We start from the raw sequence: 19,000 nt of genomic DNA on the forward strand, positions 1-19,000 counted from the left end.
TTCAGAGTAGTGGCCCCAGCCAGGTGGTACTGAGCGCTCACAGATTTGTGCCTTCTGCTGCCCTAATCCTTTTTTTGAACGGAATTGTCAAAGTTGTAAATCAGGAAATATAGCTGGCATTAAATCTACATTTTAGCAAAACATTCTTGTAGGAAAAAAGAGAAAGATAAGAGTTGGGTAATAGTACATTGAGATGGATTTTGAATTGGTTAAATAGCTGGCCCCCAGAAAGGAGCCATTAATATTTCAAGAATACCTTGGAAAGAAGTCTGTGGTGGAATACACCTGGGATCTGTGTTTGGCCCTGTGTTCTGTGACTCAGAGAAAGGCACAGAAGGCTTCCTTTTTCCGGATGATGCAAGGCTGGGAGGAATCACTGACCCACCAGATGACAGGTTCCAAAAAGCCCCTGTCAGGATAGAACATTGGGCCTAATTGAATCAAGTCAGCTTTACTAGAAGTAAATGCAAAGTGTTGGTGTTCAGAAAGCAGCTTCCCAAGCACCACCCATGAAAGGGACCTAGGAGTTTAAGAGGTCTGTAGACTCTGGCTGCCAAGAATGTTCCTGTTCCCTTAGGTGGTAGTGAGAAGTAGAACTTCCAGAAAGAGGGAGGTAAGGATCAGGATATATGTACTGTCCCCTGGTCCAACCACATTTAAGGTATTACATTCTGAGCACACATTTGAGGGAGGACATAATTAAGCTGTCTGTGAAAAAAATGCATGCAGAATGGAGAAGGGCTATTTGGGGCCTGAAAAGGTGAAGACTTAGGGGGACATGCTAGCTGTCTTAGTATTTAACTTTATTTTTTAAAGTTTATTTTTAGTTTCCAACATTCATTTCCACAAGATTGTAAGATTTTGAGTTACAAATTTTCTCTCCATCTCTCCCCTCCCCCCATCCCAAGATGGCATGTATTCTGATTGCCCCTTTCCCCAGTCTGCCCTCCCTTCTATCACCCCACTCCCCCCGCTTACCCCCTTTCCCCTGCTGTCTTAGCATTTAAAGGTCTGTGCTGGGCTAGGATCCTTGTACAATTGGTTGGAAGTTACAGGGGGCAGATTTTAGGCTCATTATCAAGAAAGACTTCCTATAACAATTCGAGCTTCCCCAAAGTAGAAGTAATGGCTTCCTCTCTCACTGGAAGTCTTAAAAGGTTGTTAAAGCTATTGTTGAGAGGATTGTTTTTCAGATTATTGGTTAAATTATATGGCTACTATGAACCTTTCCAGCTGGAAGTTTTGTGATTCCTTTCACCTTCGATCTCTTCCTCTCTTCCCACCCCCTCCATCTTCACTCTTTCCATCTTGTGTCTCTTGTGTCCACTCTTTGGCCAACTCTTTGTTCCCTCTGTCACTTCCAGACTCTCCCTCCCAGTCAATAAGCATTTATTAAGCATTCACTGTTCCAGGCACTGTGCCGAAGTGTTGGAAATACGGAAAGAGATCAAAGACAGCCTCAGCTCTCAAGGAGCTCACTGTCTAATGGAGAGAACAACATGTAACCAACCAAGATTATGGGCTGGGCCAGTCTTCTTAGAGAAGGTGTGGTTTTAGTGGAGATTTTCAGGCATGTAGGAGGCAGTGAGGAGGAAGAACGCTCTAGGCATGGGTGACATCAAGTGAGAAGGCTCAGAGTCAGGAGATGGAGGAACAGCTAGAAGAGGCCAGTGTCTCCGGATGCAGGTGCATGGATGGCAGAGAAGGCTGATGGGACATGGGTCATATAAGAACTCCAACAAAGTGTCTCTTTCTATTTCTCTTCCTAATCAGTAGGTAGCTGGGGTAGAAACACCCTCACCCCCCCACCCCCCATCCAGCAAGAACCCTTCCACCTGGGCCTGTGAGATCACTGGGTCTGGAGTCAGACAGGAGCTCAGGGATCTTTTCATTAGATCACCTCTGTAAGAAGTTCCCCCTAACCAGTGACATGAGGGGATGGTAAAGATAAGATAATTTTGTCTGACCATGGGATTCCAAGCTGGAAGGGCCTTGAGAGATCTTCCAAGCCAGCTACCTCATTTTACTGATGATGGTCTTATTGTGGAGGGGTAGATAGAGGGGTAGCTGTGGAGTAAGGAAGGCCTAGGTTTAAGGCCTGCCTCTGACTCATTAGCTGAGTGACCATGAGCAAATCAAGTATCCTTTCATTTGACTCAAACAAACATCTAATAGTCAACAAGCATTTATTAAGCATCTGCTGTGTGCCGGACACTGTGCTGAGCCCTGGGGATACAAATATAAAAGTATAAGACAGCACCTGCTCTCAAAGAGCTTCTTTTAAAAAAAAAATCAAACTTATAAGCATTCATTGTCTCTCTCCCCTAAACCCCACCCCCCATTGAACAACAAAAACAAAAAATAAAACCCATGTAACAAATATTACAGACCAGCAAAACCGATTCCCACAGTCATCATGTCCAGAGTTGTACATTTTAGATCCATCCACACTGGCAGAAGGTGAGCAGTGTTCTCTGTCTTCAGTCCTCTGGATTCATGGATTATCACTGCAGTGATAAAAGTTCTTGCATCTTTCAAAGTTATTTTCCTTTCTCCTATTTCTTCTCCCTCTGACTCTGCCTCAGTTCATAGAACTTTCCCCACTTTCCTCGAGAGCTGTCCATCTCATCATTTCTTAGGAAGCGATAATAGCGCATTCCACTCACGTATCGTAACTTCTTTAGTGATTCCCCAGTGGATGGGCTCCCCAGTTTTTGATTACTATGAAAAGAGTGAATCCCTGTCTTTTTTTCCCAAGAAGCTCCAGATGTGGCTCAGACTGTCTCTAACCACTGCTGATGGTCATGCTCAGAGATGTCAGGATGCTCACTGGTGTCCCTGAAATATCCAGTTGATCAGTTTTTTTGATTCTTGTGTTTTACAGAGTATTCTCATCTCAGTCCCCCCAAAAGGTGGGTGTATCTTACATCATTCCCATACTATGTCACCTTTGTGATTCTGAATTCAGAAATTCCTTCTCTGCTCCTAGTCCCCAATCCTGTCTCTCCCTCCGCCTTACTCCAAAATCTATTTTTAATTTAACCTGTTTGTTTTAAAATAATTAAAAATTTGCTACAGACTTGATACGGAACATGAACACTAGTTAAAACTTAGCATCTTCCTTGAAATTTCAACGCACAGAATATAAATGTGTTGGGAAACGATATATAAACCTAATTAATCCTAATTAGAATTTGAGGTTGAACAGAGAAATGAAAGACTGGTAAGCGATCAGGGAAGAGTTCATGAAGGTGGTAGCTCCTGAGGCTTTGAAGGAAAGGGGGAAGGGAATAAGCATTCATGTAGAAATGCTTTGTACCACGCACAGGGTTAAAATTATCTCATTCTATCCTCACAACAACCCTGGGAGGCAGGTGCATATTATTATCTTTATTTTTACAGGTGAGGAAAGTAAGGCCAACAGAGGTGAAGTGAAGGGTCACATAGCTAGTCAGTGTCTGAGACACATTTGAACTCAGGTCTATCTGACTCCATGCCTTGAGTTCTATGTCACTATGGCACAATGGTGCCACCAGTTGCCTTAAAAAGCAGGATTTCAACTAGCAGGGCAGTGGCAAACATCCATTGTAGGCATGGGATATTACAGTTTTTGCAGGTGCCCATAGCTGAGACAGTCAGGAGAGAACTGAGCAGTGGCTCAAAATCCAGTTTGGCTGAAATATGGAGTGCACAAAGAGGAACAGGGTCCTAGGAGGTTAAAAAGGGAGGGTGGAGCCAAGCCAGGATGGGCCATCCATTCCCGGCTAGGCATCGGATCTGGGGGAGGTGCCTCACACAGTGTCTGAAAGCAGATAGTGTTTATTAAATGCTTGCTGGGCAGTGGGTTAAGAAGAATGCTCCTTAGATTGTGAGCTCCTGAAGGGCAGAGATTTATCTTTGTCTCTTTTTGTATCCCCAGCCCTTAGCATAGTACCTGGCACATAGTAGGTGCTTAATAAATGTTTATTGCCTGATAGTGTTTATTTATATGAAGGGAAGATGGAAGAATAGAGTGATTTAAGGCATGAAGCTTTTCCCAAAATCTAACCTAATTAAGATAGCAGGAATAGGAAAGAGGAAATATCTAAGGGCTGGTGTGGAGGTAGAATCATAGAATTTCAGGAATGGAAAAACCTCGGAGGCCCTTTAATCATGAGCAGGAATCTCCATAATAACATCTCCAACAGGTGTTGATTCGGCCTCTGCTTGAAGGCTTCCAGCGATAGGGAGCTCACAATTTCTTGAAGGAACCCATTCTATTTTTGGATAACTTCGATTAAGTTGTTCTTAAAATTGTTCTCTCTGCAGTTCCTCCCAACTAATCCCAGTCCGATCAATTAGGAGGCAAAGCCAGGCTAATCCATTTTTCAGGTGACAAAGCTTCAGGTATTCAAGGGTAGCTGTTATGTCCCTGCCTAAGTTTTCTTTTTTCTAGGTTACACCGCCAGGGCCTTCAGTTGAGTCTCCTAAAACATGGTTTCTAGTTCCTTTACTATATGGATCATCTTCCTCTAGATGTGTGGAGCTTGTTGGTATCATTCCAAAATACTGGCATCCTGAACTGAACTGATACTTCCAGGAGGTGTGATTGTGGAGGAGTATTGTAGGTCTGTAACCTTCCTATTCTGGCCACCTTCAGTGAAATCAGGAAAGGGTGGCTTTAACTTTGGAAACTGCTGTCTCATACTGTTGACCCTTTGAGCTTACAGTTCTAAGGACTAACTATTTATCCTTCTAAGTTCTAGCTAATTAGGTTTGGCACAACATTCTGCCCTCTCGAGGTCTTTTTAGATACCATTTCTGTCCTCCGGCTTAGTAGAGTCATAGACGCCTATAAATTTTCAAGCTTGAAAGGAAGATCATTCAGTCCAGTATTTCATTTTATAGGGACCTGGGATGAGGATACCAGGGACCTAGAGGGGAAAGGACTTTCTCAAGGTCACTTAGCTAGCTAGTCTCAGACACATGGTAACCATCCTTGCCAGTCTCAAGACATTCACAAATTCAAAAATCATGCCATCTACGCCTTTATCCAAGTCATTGATAAAAATGTTAAGCCGAAGTGACTGAGGAATGAATCTGCAGTAGTGGGTCACACCTTACTTAGCGTGAATCGGTTCAGTGGCTCAGGAGTCCTTCCATCCATTCTTCACCTCAGTGCACTCAGAGGAGATAAAGATGCCAATTTGAATTGTCGGTGTCCTTGATGAGGCAACAGCAATGACTGATTTTATTAGATCTTAGTCCTTGAGAACATGTCTTTCAAACATTTGAAGTGGCAAAAAGGGAAGTAGGCATCAAGGACTTTTGCAGTATCCCAAATGTTATAGTTCTCTATTGTGTACGGGGCATATGGTATATGGGATGTTGAGGAAGGACTAGTACCTCTGGTGTGAGGGCTTGCCGAGCCCTTTTCAAGGCTGCTCTTTCACTCTCTCCTGTGCCTTCAAGAAGCTGTAGTATGCACAGCAGCCACACCCTGGTAAAACCATATTGGCAGAGAAACTAAACCAGGTTGAGGGTACCTGACAGGCCTGAAAATCATTGGTAACTTAGAGGAGTGTCTACTCCAAGCCTGTGAAGACTTCCCCCGGAAGAATGGGTGGATGAGAACAATTTGTTCCAACAGGCCATGAAGGCGGCTGAAGCAGGCTCTGTGGAGTACTTAGAGATTGGTCAGACATCAGAAATACCAAGGTGATCCAGTGCATCCTGGGCTGTCACCAGTTGTCTTGGCATTTGTCCTGAGTCGGGAATAGAGAGTGAGGCTGAGGATCCAATTGGTGCACAAGTCAAGGCATCACTCCACGATGTCATTGGTCCTCCTTGAAATGAAGGATGAAAAATGACCATAATCTCAGGGAAAAGCACTGGGGCCGTTTTCTGAGTACAAGCTGAACTCACCACTTTTCTCATAGAACACTAGGGATTTGACAGATATTTTACCAAAAATTAAGTAACTGAGCCCATCGCTTTGAGGAAAACAACTGATGGTATTTATCACCAACGATAAAATAGGAACTTTCAGACAATAATTAGAATTTGGGAAAACAGGCATCCACCCCCATAAGCTTTCCAGTACTTAAACATTTTTCTGATGAGGTCAGTGGTGATATAAATAAATTTGATTTTTTGGATATTAGTAAAATAAATATACAATTGTATGTTATATTTATATATACACTATATTAATATATAATTACTACATAATAATATATTAAATCATATATTATATTTCATATAATAAATATAATCAAATGTGTTAACATTTGGAAGATCTGCATAACTCAGTGAATCAGCATTTTCCAGATGGCTAATTTACAATGTTACAAAATGATGAGTGGGTAAAAGATCCCATCCAAGTCTGGTACAAGAGAGACCAGTGGATTTTAAATGTAGCAGAAGAGTGAAAGTTTCTTGGCATGGATTCTACATTGGAACTAACCTTTAAGAAACTAGCAGTGACTGAGTTATCAGGGGAAAGTCTCCACAGTTAGCTGAAAAGACCATTAAAACATTCCTCCTTGTTCCAACTACACATCTGTGTGAGGCTGAATTTTCCTCATATTCTTCCACCAAACAACATATCATGACGGGCTGAATGCTGAAACAGATCCAAGAACCAGCTATCTTCTATTAAGCCAGACCTTAAAGAGACTGGCAAAAACGTCAAATAATGGCACTCTTTCTACTCATGTTTTTTTTTTGTTTTGTAAAATAGTTATTTTTCATAAAAATGTTATTTATGTTAATATGTAGTGACTTTATTATTCTTTTAATTGAATCAATATTTGTAAATGATTCTGTTTGATTTCTAAGCCACATAAATAAGAGCTCTTTGGAGGGGTCCTCAATAATATTTAATCAGTGTATTAATAATATGTAATAATATTAATAATAATATGTAATATTGTAATGTAATATGTAATAATAATATGTAATCAGTGTAAAGAGGTCCTAATTCAGCTCCCAAAGTTTGAGACCTGCTGATCTCAACAACAACTGCTATAGTGTAAATGACAGAACACCAACAGCCCAACTCTGACTTGGTGGGTCATTATAATGACCAAGTTTGATCCCCCAGAGAGGTGAGAAAATAGGATCCCTCCCCCCTCCCATTACTGCCAGGTGTACACAACAGTGATTTGGGAATGTATTGTGCATGGCATCAGACACTGTTAATGTTGATTGGTTTTGGTGAACTGCTTGTTTCTTTTTCTTAAAATGGGTGGCTTGGTGGGTATAGGAGGGGGAGAGGGAGATGCTTGGAGATGATTATGATGTAAAAACAAAAAAATCAATCAAAATAAGATAATTTTTAAAAGGTTAGTCAATTAGTCACATCTGCCATCCAGAGAATTGTAGTGACATGGGTTTGTGCCTGAAAGTCAGGTCAGGAGACTTGGGTTCAAATCCTGTCTGAGATTCTCAGTAGCCTTGTGATCCTAGGTAAGTCACTACAGCTGAGACTCATTTTCCTTATCTGTAAAATAGGTTTGGTAATACTTGCATTTCTTTTCTCACAAGATTATTGTGAAGGAAGCAGTCTGCTAACCTTAGAGAACAGCTCTTCTTACCCTGGGGGCTGGGAACTTGACTTTTTGTTTTCTTTTTTTTTTTCTTTTTTTAAGAATTTTGCAAACCATATTTCAGTGTAATCTGTTTCCCTTGTAATCCTCTGTATTTCATTTTATGCATTTAAAACCATCATTCTGAGAAGGAATGGGTCCATAGGCTTCCCCAGTCTTAGGATCCCCCATAGAGCACTGTATGAATGTAAAAGTACTGTTACTGTTACTCTCAGCCATCAGTTGTGTGCCAAGTTACCTGAACTCATTGAAGGTATCCTTACTGTCATTTCACTTCCTTTGGGATTCAGATCTCTTTAGCCATTTTCGGTTTCTGTTTCTTAGACTGAGAATTGGTCAGGAATCCTATTGTCAGGACTTGGAAACTAACCGGGTGCCATTGACAGAGTTATGAAAGTTAGGAGGAGGAAGAGGCAGGGTTGGGGGAAAGATGATGAGTTTTAGAAATGTTCAGTTTTGTGGGTTGGATCATAAAATCCAAAGTATTTTCAGCTGTTAATTTGTGTGTAGGTGGTAAGGATTTGGGGGGCCAATGACAATTTTTCTCAAAAAGTAATTTTGTTACTCCAAACCAAATAAACTCCAGTTTTATTTTCTGATGCTAGGAGTACTTCTGAAAACTATGCCAAAAGGAAACTTTTCTATGGAGGGGTTTTTTATGTTGCTGTACTAAAGGGGGGTGCATATATATGCGGCAAAATTGATTCTCATTACTGGCTCATATTTGGTTTTATCTTGAAATGGAGGAAATGGAGAACATTTCCAACAAATTAATAGAAAATGTACCTTGAGATGTATGGTGACCTTAGGAAGAAAGATTGGTGAACAGGGATGGTGTTAGTGATAAAGGTGGTGGTCATGCAAGGTATGTTCTTTCTTATGCCTCCACTTAGGGCAGTAAATAGGGTGCTCTTAGCCAGTGACTTTATTGATGTGACTTGATTTGGGCCCATACAGTCTCTCAAACCAGTATTGCCTCCATAAGTTCTTGAGAGCAGTTTCCTTGTATTGCTGAACAGGAATTGTCCTCTCAGCAACCACTCCTGTCTCTGTCATGGAAGGCTAATTATAGATGCAATATGCATATATAAATAGGTTGGATAAGTTATGATGTAACAGTTTAATAAAGAAAATTAAAATCTTTTTTAAGAAAAGAAATGTTAAGTTTGAGGTTCCAGGGAAAATTCCTCACACTGTTGGAAATATGATATTAACAGAGCAGATATGTAGAGTTGGGGGCATGTAATAATTGATGCCCATAAGTGGATGAGTTTGCTGAGGGAGACTTTAAAGAAAACAGATGAAGACTGAGAATAGAAACATAGGAGACAGGAAGAGACAAAAGAACCAATGAAGAAAGTTTAAAATGAGCTTTCAGAAAGGACAGTCATGACAGATCAGTGTCATGTATCTGATTTCTTTGATCTGTATAGATTCAACCCAAGAGATGTCACCCTAAAACCTAGAAAACTGGAGCTCATTCCTGGTGACCTTAAACATCTCTTCCAAGGAACTATGAATTGACTGAAGTCCCCTGTGAGACCTGTGGAAGCGAATGATCCATCATAACTGGGAAGGAGGTATAGAGAAGGCAGATAACAAGCAATGTGGGTGTCAATACCATCCTCATCTTAAGTAGATGGACCGACTTGGATATGTTTACATAGCATTGAGAGAAGGCACTGGACAGAACGGTGAGCAGCCATTGAGGGAGGCCCCTCCTGGGAGATAGACTTTTAAGTTGGTTTAAAGAACCTTGATGTCTCCTCAAGGGGAGGCATCCAACAAACCTGTGTCAAGTTTGGGGCAAGAGTTGCAGCCTGGAAGGAGTCCATGTTATGTGATCATACTTAGTTATATCAAAATTGGCAAACCAACCATTTCAAACATCAGCAGTCTCTTGGGCATTGTCATCCAACAATGAGCTCTAAGCATTTATTCTGTGCCAGGAATTGTTGGATACATTGGGGATACAAAGCCAAACATGAAACAATTCCTCCTTTGAAGGAGATGTAGATCATTTTGGGGAGAAATATAGTTGTCTTGGAGGAAGGGGAATCAGGTTAGACCTGATGTAGGAGGAAAGTTCTGATGGTCACTGTGGGGAAGAGGAAGGCTCACATTCCCGACTGGTCCAAGTCACTGAGACAACGAGAAAGTGCTTCGTGTAAGGAACAGCAAGAAGACCAGCTTAGCTGAAACATAGATGGTAGGAAGGGGACTCATGTGAGGCGAGCCTGGAAAAGAAAGGTAGAAGGTAGAGGCAGAAGCAAGGAGTTGGAAGTGCCACCAGACAGAGTGGTCTGTGTTCTATTGTAAAGGGATCTGAGAGCCCTCAAGCAGGGCTGGGCTGGGCAGAATGATCGGGGGTGGGGGGGTGGGGGAGAGGGAGAGTGGTCTGAGAGGCTGACAAGGGCCTGAATTAGACTAGTGACCACGGGGGTGAAAATTAGGGTGCAGAGGGAAGAGCTCTCTTAAAGACGGAGCTGACGAGACTCGGTAAGTGGCTAGACAGGAAGGTAGCAGGAGAAGGAGGACTCCAGGGTGACTTTGAGGTAGCCTCACTGGGGTACTCCTCGGGAACAGAGAAGTTGGAAAAAGGGAGGGTTTGAGAGGGAGATAATGAACTCCTTTTAAGTCATGTTGAGTTTGAGATGCCTTGGGACATCCAGGCCCAGAGGTCCAGGAGGCATTTTGTGATGGGAGACCAGAGCTCAGGAAGAAAGATGAGGGCTGGACTAAGGCAGTTTTAAACTGCCGGGCACTGTGATACTCGTGCATTGTTTGTGGAGCTGTGAATCAGCACAGCCACTCTGGACAGCAATGTGAAGTCACGCAGAGAGCAGTGACCAGCTCTGACACCAACTACCAGGGACAATCATTGAACTTTATGGCCTCAGTTTATTCATCTGTTTAAATGGCAGCATGATAATGAACAGGGTGCTGGACTGGCATCAAAGGGACCCGCCTCAGGCACTTGCTGTGTGGCCTTGAACAGGTCACTTATGAGGGGGGTTGGACTCAATGGCCTCTAGGTTCTCTTCCACCCTTCATTCTATGATCCTGTGACTCTGTGACCTCTGAAGTCTCTTATAGCTCTGGGTCTCTGATCTTGGTGGGTGTCCTTCTTCTGGGTACTACTGTTGTCATCCTGCTTGTATTTTGTAGCCCAGCATCAGCAGCAAAGCCGCTGCAGAAGTCCCGTGACAGGGAGGGAGGCAGAAGGCGCTGAGCCTGGAGCAGCCAGGACTGTGCCACTGGGATTCTTAAGTGGTCATCGTGTTCTGTCTGACAAGTGGTACTCTAAGGCCATTTCCCAGCTCTTGGTTTTTCTAATGCTGCAGTGGGGAAATGAGGACCCTGGCTTGGTTCAGATTTGGTGTGGGAGCTTTTTCAGAGTAATGTAAGAAATCTATTTCAGTCAGATTGTGTAGATGCCTGTAGGTTTTATTGTAGTGTTGATAGAAAGGAGTTAGATGGGTGATGGAGAGTCTCTGGGCAGTCTGAATGTCATACTGATGTCCATGAAATACTAAAAGAATGAGAGGCAGACCTCCGGCAGACGGGCCCCTCTAAGGAGGCTTGGTACAATGACATGAAAGAAAATTGCAGGCCGTGGGCTTGGGGCAGGCTGAATTCTCTCCTCTCTTCCTAGAAGCATACTGCCTGTACTAAGATCACCAATTCATTGGACCTTGGAAGTGTTAAATTACTGAAGTAGCTGGGTAAATGGATGGTGATGTCAAGAAGTCTTTATTTCTCTGGAGAAAATGCACTTGCAGCAGACACCAACTGGTTTTCCTCACTCCAGCCCCTCCCCTTTTCAGTCTAGCTGATATTCAGTTTGAGTCAACACGCGTTTGTCAAGCACTTCCTATATGCAAGACCCTGAACTAGGCGCTGGGGACATGGGGCTTAAAAAAGGCCCAGCTCCTGCCCTTGGGGAGCACATGGTAACCATGAATAGACAGCAACAGAATCCTAGATGTGCTGGTGTGCTGGGTGCCGAGAAGAGATCCAGCCCCAAGAAGAGGGTAAAACCACCTTTGAGCTAGTCAAGTCAACAAGCATTTCTTCAGTGTTGACCTACTATGTGCCAGGCACAAATACAAGCAAAAAGAAAGAGCATTTGTTCTAGCTAGGAAGGTCAGGGAGCTGGAACAGACACTGGCACTCTTCTGTGCTCTGAGGTCAAGGGGCTCATGGCACAGGGGAAAGAGCTCAGCTCAAAGACCTTGTGTCTTCTCCATGAGACACATCTTCTTGCCGTGAGCACCTGGGCAAGAAGCTTTGTCTCCTTAGGCCTCTGTTTCTCCGAATGTTGAAAATAGCAATGTCAGCCCTCACTTTGTGCACATTAAAAGAGATGGCAAACAGGACAGCCCTCTAGCAGTACAAGGGCAGGAGGGCTGGTCTTTTCTCTGCTTCAAGCCCTCGGATTTGCAGTTTGGCTTGTGGAATATTTAGCCTCTAGATATGTCCTTAATCCGTGCCTGCAAGGGTGGAAGTTCTTGGCCTGTTTCTTGACTCAAAACTCTTCCCTTATATTTGGGGCTTCTAAAGAGGTGACTAAATTGGACCTTGAAGGTGAAAAGCCTGAGCTGTGATCCAAACTTGTAGTGACTATTAGAGGTAATTTGCTCCCCTTTCTGCCTTAGAAATGGGAATATTGTTAGCTGCCTTCCTCCCACCGATTAGTAGATACTTGGACATGAGTACGTTAACCCTTACTGCTCTCACAATGGTTTTTGTCGCTGACCACGGGGCTCCTTCCTTCTCCCCCAGAAATGACTGCTCCATTTCGGCATGAAGCGATTGATGTAAGTATAGCTCTGACTTTGGGACAGAAAAGCCTGGCATATCATTTAGAATAACTCCTCGTCTTTAGATTGCCTGCACATTCCTCCCTAACAACAGTCTTCCCCTCACATGCTTCTCTCTGTGGCCCTACTAAACATGACTTGTTTATTAACCTACCCATCTTGAGCTTGAATCCGTAGTGTTGTCTTGGAGGGTTTAGAGCAGAATCTTTTAGAAAGGTTCTCCGGGTGATTGTAGGTCCGTCTGGTAGCACAATCCTCTGCTTTTCCCATCGCTCTTTTCACAGTGACTAGATCTTTGCACACCTGGCTTCTGGCCTGGCCCAACACAGGGACAGAGTGTGCTTCTGCCAATGCCCTCTGAGAAGTGGCCGGCTCCCTCAGCCACATAGTCCCCTGGGTCATCCTCCCTGCCTTCAGTGACCAGCATTGCTTTAGTGAGAGCACGGACGTGATGTTTGGTGACTGACAGGTGTGGCAAAGAGCTGAATGATGACCACTGTGGAGAAGAGGCATTTAAGAGTTTGTCGTTTTCTCTTCCTTGTAGTTCTCATGTTTTTCTTTTTCCTAACCACCGTGTCTCTTATATTGTCCTTAACCTCCTCACCACTGTTGGGCCCTAACTGAAGCCCATGCCAGTCAGTGCCAGCAGGCTTCCTCAGTCACAGGCAGGCCTGTTGTATCTAGTTCTCACAAGCATGTTGGTGCCTTTCAGGTTGCGTCATCACTATCTCTGGACGCATGACCTTCACGAGCAATAAGTCCATGGAGATCGAAGTCTTGGTGGATGCTGATCCTGTTGCATTGCATTCCCAAGAGAGATACCGCGCTGCCAGTGCCTTCGTCACCTACGTGTCCCTGAGCAAAGAGGGGAAGACACTCCCTGTACCTCAGCTGCTGGTGAGTAGGCCTCATCTCCACATACTCCAGACCATTCTGGGCTCTGGTGAGAGCTCCTTATCAAGGGAATCTCCTGTTCCTGGGCAGAAGCCATCTTCTGCATGCTTTTCTTGGCTTCCTTCTTCACACTGGTCACTATAGCTTGGCCATCCCTGGGCTCAAGCTTTTGAGGGTCCCTAGGAAGTCTAACGGTGACCTCTGGTTTGTGCCTTGGCCATGTTTGTAGTCAGTCCCAGGATCCCCAGGATGTTGATGGCCATGATGGTGTCAGTGGAGCAAAGCACCCTGCCCTGCTCTCTGTGGGTCTTGTTTCTTCAGTGTTATTTAACTGAACCAGAGCCTAACAGAGAAAGCCAGCTTCAGAGTCAGGAAGATCTGGGTTCAAGTTTTGCTTCTGACATATACTGACCAGATGACCCTGACTTTCAGCTCTCAGTACCCCTGGCCACCTTCTGAGATTCTGAGCTGTAGAGTGGGTGCCTATCTACACTGGCAGAGGAAGTTTTCTATCAGCAGGTCCTTATGCCATTGAAATTACAGGTGCAGCCAAAAACCAGACTAACAACTGGCTCTCTCTGGAGCATGTCAAGGCAGCTCCCTCAGCTGGCTCAGCGTCCCAGGAGATCCACATTAATGGCCTTTTTTAGGAATATGCTGCAAGCAAACCAAAGAATTCAGTTAACATGTGGGCAGTGGGGCTCCCCAAGAGCTGGTCAGTAAGCCAGCCTCCTGGAGTTTTAGGAATCACTGGCCTGGGAAGTGGGCATTGTGGTTCTATGACCTTGGGCAAGTCATTTAACCAAGTGTTTTGGCTTTGTACACAGGTAAACAGGGTAATAGATACTAGATGCCGAGTCAGAACAATGTAGCAGTTTAGGGAGTGTGTGTGTGTGTGTGTGTGTGTGTGTGTGTGTGTGTGTGCATGGACATGCATGTGCTCATGTGCTTGCAGAGATGATGTTTTTAACACTTGGAATTCTTGGTATGTTGTAAAATGCTTTTAAATCAGTTGCCAAGAGTTGCCTGACTTCATAGGAGGCATGTGCAGAGTGATGCAGAAGAGAAGGAAGGTCTCTGTGCTTTTGGTTGGGGCCTCCTTTGCTAAGATGGACTCATCCTATTCCAGACAAGTCTAGTCTTAGCTTGGCCACTGCCTCCCTGGCTGATCTTTCTCAGTCAAGGTTCATCTCTTCAGGTGGACAATCAGATGTTGGTGATCTCCAAGGTCCTGTCCAGTGCTGCCGTTCCAGTCCAATTAAGGCTTACTATCTCTGGCTCAGGTGCCTATGTCCTGCCTGCTGTGGCTCACAGCGAGGGTCTTTCCAACTTGCATTATAAACTGCTGCCATTTTGATGAATGCCTGTGGTATTCAGTCTCTCACCCTAGGAATGTTGGGAGGCTGTCAGACGGAGCATTTCTCATTCTCTCCCATGCCTATACTTAAAGGTTGTGGCTTTGCAGGTTCAGGAGCTCCTCAGCATCTACTGTGAAATACTTCAGAGCAGAGAAAGGAGATAGTGTGTAAGGGTCAGGTCTCCTCTTCCCAGGTTTACAAGCCATTGTTTCTCTTAGAACTACGTCCTTCTGTTTTCACCCAAGATATCACCTATTTCATGGACTAATAAAATCAAGACTATTGGAACAAACTGAGGTGCTCTGGTTGTTAACGGTTGATAAGAGAGGAGGATTTGTGTAGGGAAGGAAGTTTGGATGAGAGGTGGGAATGGAAACATCAGAGGCGGCACTCTGGCCTAGAGCTGACTGATGAATCCCAAACTGCATTAGGTCTGCCATATGACTGGCACTTTTGTGGAAGAGTTCAGGCAGAATCACTTGGGCATTCTACCAACTCGGAGAAACTTCTAAATAGACACTTCCCTCTCCCCCAAGCCCCCATCTGCTTTCTCATGTCGAGTCCATGCCATGCTCATTACTGTTTTCTGTCAGATGTCACACATTTAAGAATCAGCTATGAGCTTATTTTAAAAAACAAAACCACACACACCAACAATAAACAGATTTCCTGTCGTTTCAAATTCCATGGTTTTCTTCTTCCTGTTGCTATGATTCTGCTGTTATTCCCTTCTAGATTATAAGCCCCTAGAGGACATGAAGCATGTCTTAGTGATTTCTGTAGCTCCTCAGTCTCGATCGCAGGGCTTTGCACGCAGTAGACTAAATGTTTCTTGAATGAATGGGTGCTGAGACATGCCACCTGGCTGCTTGGCCTGTGTTCGATGTGTGAATCTCAGTTGACATACTCTGATTTGGAAAGGACTTCAGAGGCCAGTTAGCCCAGGGATGTTCTGGTAAATGTTTAACAAGCGGCTCTTTGGGGTGGGAGGGGGAGGGGGGATGTATGCTGAACACACTTTTAAATGCAATCTTCATCATTAACAGTTCCTCCATCACTTTCCTAAATGTAGGCAATCAGCAGAACAATAAATCCAGCCCTTATTTTAGTGTTTGCCAATTTCCAAGGTGTGGATGCTCATACTGAAAATTTAACCATCAGCTCTTAAAGACACCAGCATACCACCAATCCCGATCCAACCCATACCTCAGCAGGTATCACTTCCAACATCATTCTCCCTTAAAAGCCCCCTTTCCACCCCAGTGAAGATGAATCCCCTGCTTCTTGTAATCCGCATTCCACTCCTGGACCCCTCTCAGAGTTACAGCAAACCTAAAGCCACCACTTTAGGCTTTCCCCCTATTGCTCCTTCTGTGTTCTGGCGCCAAGTAGGAAAAGCACATCGTCCATATGAGAGTCCTTCAGACACTTGAGCGCAGCTACCATGTCCTTTGAGAGTCTTTTCTTCTCTAGGCTCACCCCAGCCGAGCTCCTTGGAATGATTCCCAGATGGCATGCCTTCTCCCATCCCCTGTGCCACCTCTGGAGGGGCTGAGCTTATCTCAGCACACTATAAAATGTGGCACCCAAGAACCGACTGTGAGCCTCCCAGAGGTGGCCTGAGCATGACTGAGCAAAGAGCTCTGTCACCTTTCCTCTTTGGATGCTGCCGGCAGCCCTCTTGCCAGTCAACAATGGTTTATTCACGACTTGCTGTGTGTTGGGCTAAGTGCTAAGGATACAAAGAAAGGCAAAAGACAGTTCCTGCCCTCAAGGAGCTTCTGCTCTAATGAGAGATGCAGCATGCAAAAGACCGGCAGGGTAAACTGTGGGTAATCTCAGAGGGAGGACACTTGTACTGGGTGGGACCAGCAAAGGCCTCTGTGGAAGGTGGGATTGGAGCAAGCCAGGGGGAGCTCTCCAGGCCAAGGGGCCAGCCAGCAAAAGGGCACAGAGTGAAGAGTCAGAAGGATGTCAAAGAGGCCAGTGTCACTAGGCCAGAGAATGGGCAAGTGTAAGGAGATGCAGGGCTAGGAAGGGGCTGCTAGGGCCAGCCTGCGAGCAAAGCCAACCAACAGAGACCCAGACAGACACCTATTATGCTGCCTTGTTGGCTTGGGTCTCTTTCACAGGAACCGTTGTCCAGCCATGCCTTCCCTAACTTGTACTCTTACAGCTGGTTTTGACTTTCCAGCTATGGAACTTTAGACTTCACACTTTTCCCTCCTGAATTTAATTTGATTGGATTCAGCTGATTGTTCTGGTCTGTTGAAATCGACGTACTATCCTTTAAGCAATAGCTACCCTTCACTTCCATACCCCCGTATATACCACTTTTCCATGAAGCCTTCTGGTTTCTCCTCCTACCCCCAAGTTGGGAATGACCTTTCTCTCCTTGGACTTCACTAAAGATTCTGTTTGATCTATTTTGAATGCACTGTGCACAGTAGTATCTGTTTATACATTACGTAGCCTGTATTCCTGCTGGAATTCATGAGGTCAGAACAGTTCAAAACTCCCCCAGAGGTGAGCCCTGCTCTTGGCACATAACACATGTGCCAGACTGAACTAAATTGGCAGCTCCACCTTCACTGAGTCACAGAACTTTACAGTTGGGAGAGAAGACCTTGGCCACCGCAAAAGGTGTTGGAGTCCAGGTTTCTTGTGGGCAGCTCTTATTACGGGAGAAGTCTTCACTGATGCCCAGTCAGAACTGGCTGCTTGGCCACTTCCACCCGTGACTCCTATTTCTGGAACCAAACAGAACATGTGTACTGCAGCAGACCTTTAAATACCTAAACCAAGTTGTGTGTCCTCCATTTTCTCTCTCTTCTAAGCTAAACATGCCCTGTTTCTTTAGTCTATCCTCAGATAACATGAGTTCAAGACCCCTCAGCAGCCTGGTGGCCCATCTCTGGATATCTTCCAGCTAGACACCCAGAATTTAACTCAGTACTTCCTGCAGAGGAGCCTGACAGTATGGAGGGCCTGGAACCTTCTTCTTCCTGGAAGCTCTGCCCAACAGGGTGCTAGGTTTTTGGCTGTACCCTCACAGTCTTTGTGGACTCACTGAGCTTGTGATCTATTGAACCTTCCAGATCTTTCTCAGAACAGCTGCTATCTAACCATGCTTCTATTTTGTGAAGCTCGATTTTTTTTTTAATACAAATGTAAGATTTTACATTCATTCCTGTTGAATTTCATTTGATTCAGTTCAATGCTCTAGCCCAGGCATCTGGGCCAAATCTGCTTGGCTGCCTGCTCCTGTGCAGCCTGCAAACTGATAATGGGTTTTTCGGTTTTTAAATACAGTTTTATTGTATTTAAATATGTAAAAACTGTGTTCTAGCTTCAGCCATCACTTGTGAACCCTTACTAGCCTCTCCGGATCTTTTTGGCTTTGACTGTTCTCCGGTGTGTTAGCTATCGCTCCCAGCGTTGAATCCTCTGCAGATACAGTGAACATTACCCGTCATTGATAAAAATGGTAAAAGCACAGATCCCTGGGGTACTTCACTGGTGACTTCCTGCCACATCGATTGAATCTCTTTGAATCCAGACACCCAATCAGGTCTGAATCCATCTAATTGTATATGGTCTAGTCCATATCTCCATTGTCTCCACAGAACAGTATGAACTAGAGCAAAAGCTTTGCACAAAACCTAGGGAGATGATGTTGATGGCGCTGCCCTCATCTCCTAGCTGAGAAATGCTATCAAAGCAAGATGAGCTGAGCCTGGCACAGCCTGTCCTTGAGGAAGCCGTCACTGCCTCCTTTCTAGAGGTTTGCCTGGCATCTCTTTGAGAGCCATTCTAGGATTTTCCCAGAAATTGAAGTCCAGTTCTCTGGCCTGTAGTTTGCAGGCTCTGATCTCTTCCCTTTTGTATAAACCCGACATTTCCTCATCTGCAGTCTGGGTACCTCTCCCATTTCCCATGCTCTCATGGCTCAGCAGTAACGTCTGCTAGCTCTTCCAGCACCCAAGCATGTAGTCGTCTGGGCCCGGTGACTTGAATTCATTAAGGACAACTGGGCACCCTCTTCCTGGGTGCCAGCTCCCTGTGATTCATGGTTGTGTTCTCATTTCTGATACAAGGGGAGAGGAAATATTCATCCAGTTCCACCCAAGTTGTCTTCTATTCATTTTCCTCATCTGTAAAATGGGGGTAGCAACAGGGCCTCGCTCCCAGGGCAGTTGTCAGAATCCAGTGAGATGATAATGGGAAAGTGCTTAGCGCTGTGCCTGGCACACAGTAGGCATCATGTAAATGTTAGCTCCCATCATCATTATGGTTACCTGGCCGACCCCTCTGTCTGGAGCCTTGTATTTGGGTG

The 19,000-nt window shown here is 44.6% G+C and overlaps 1 protein-coding gene across 5 annotated transcripts in view; it reads left to right on the forward strand.

Annotated features, from left to right (window-relative positions):
* The window catches only part of ACOT7 (acyl-CoA thioesterase 7), a 176,305-nt gene that overhangs the window by 131,988 nt on the left and 25,317 nt on the right, over window positions 1-19,000 (forward strand). For all 5 annotated transcript variants that reach the window (XM_036744361.1, XM_036744360.1, XM_036744363.1 and 2 more), the window contains one exon: window positions 13,125-13,309. In XM_036744361.1, the coding sequence (XP_036600256.1) occupies window positions 13,125-13,309 (185 nt within the window). The remainder of the gene's footprint in view (window positions 1-13,124; window positions 13,310-19,000) is intronic.

Source organism: Trichosurus vulpecula, chromosome 2 (assembly GCF_011100635.1).
Source record: "Trichosurus vulpecula isolate mTriVul1 chromosome 2, mTriVul1.pri, whole genome shotgun sequence".
Lineage (NCBI taxonomy): Eukaryota > Metazoa > Chordata > Mammalia > Diprotodontia > Phalangeridae > Trichosurus > Trichosurus vulpecula.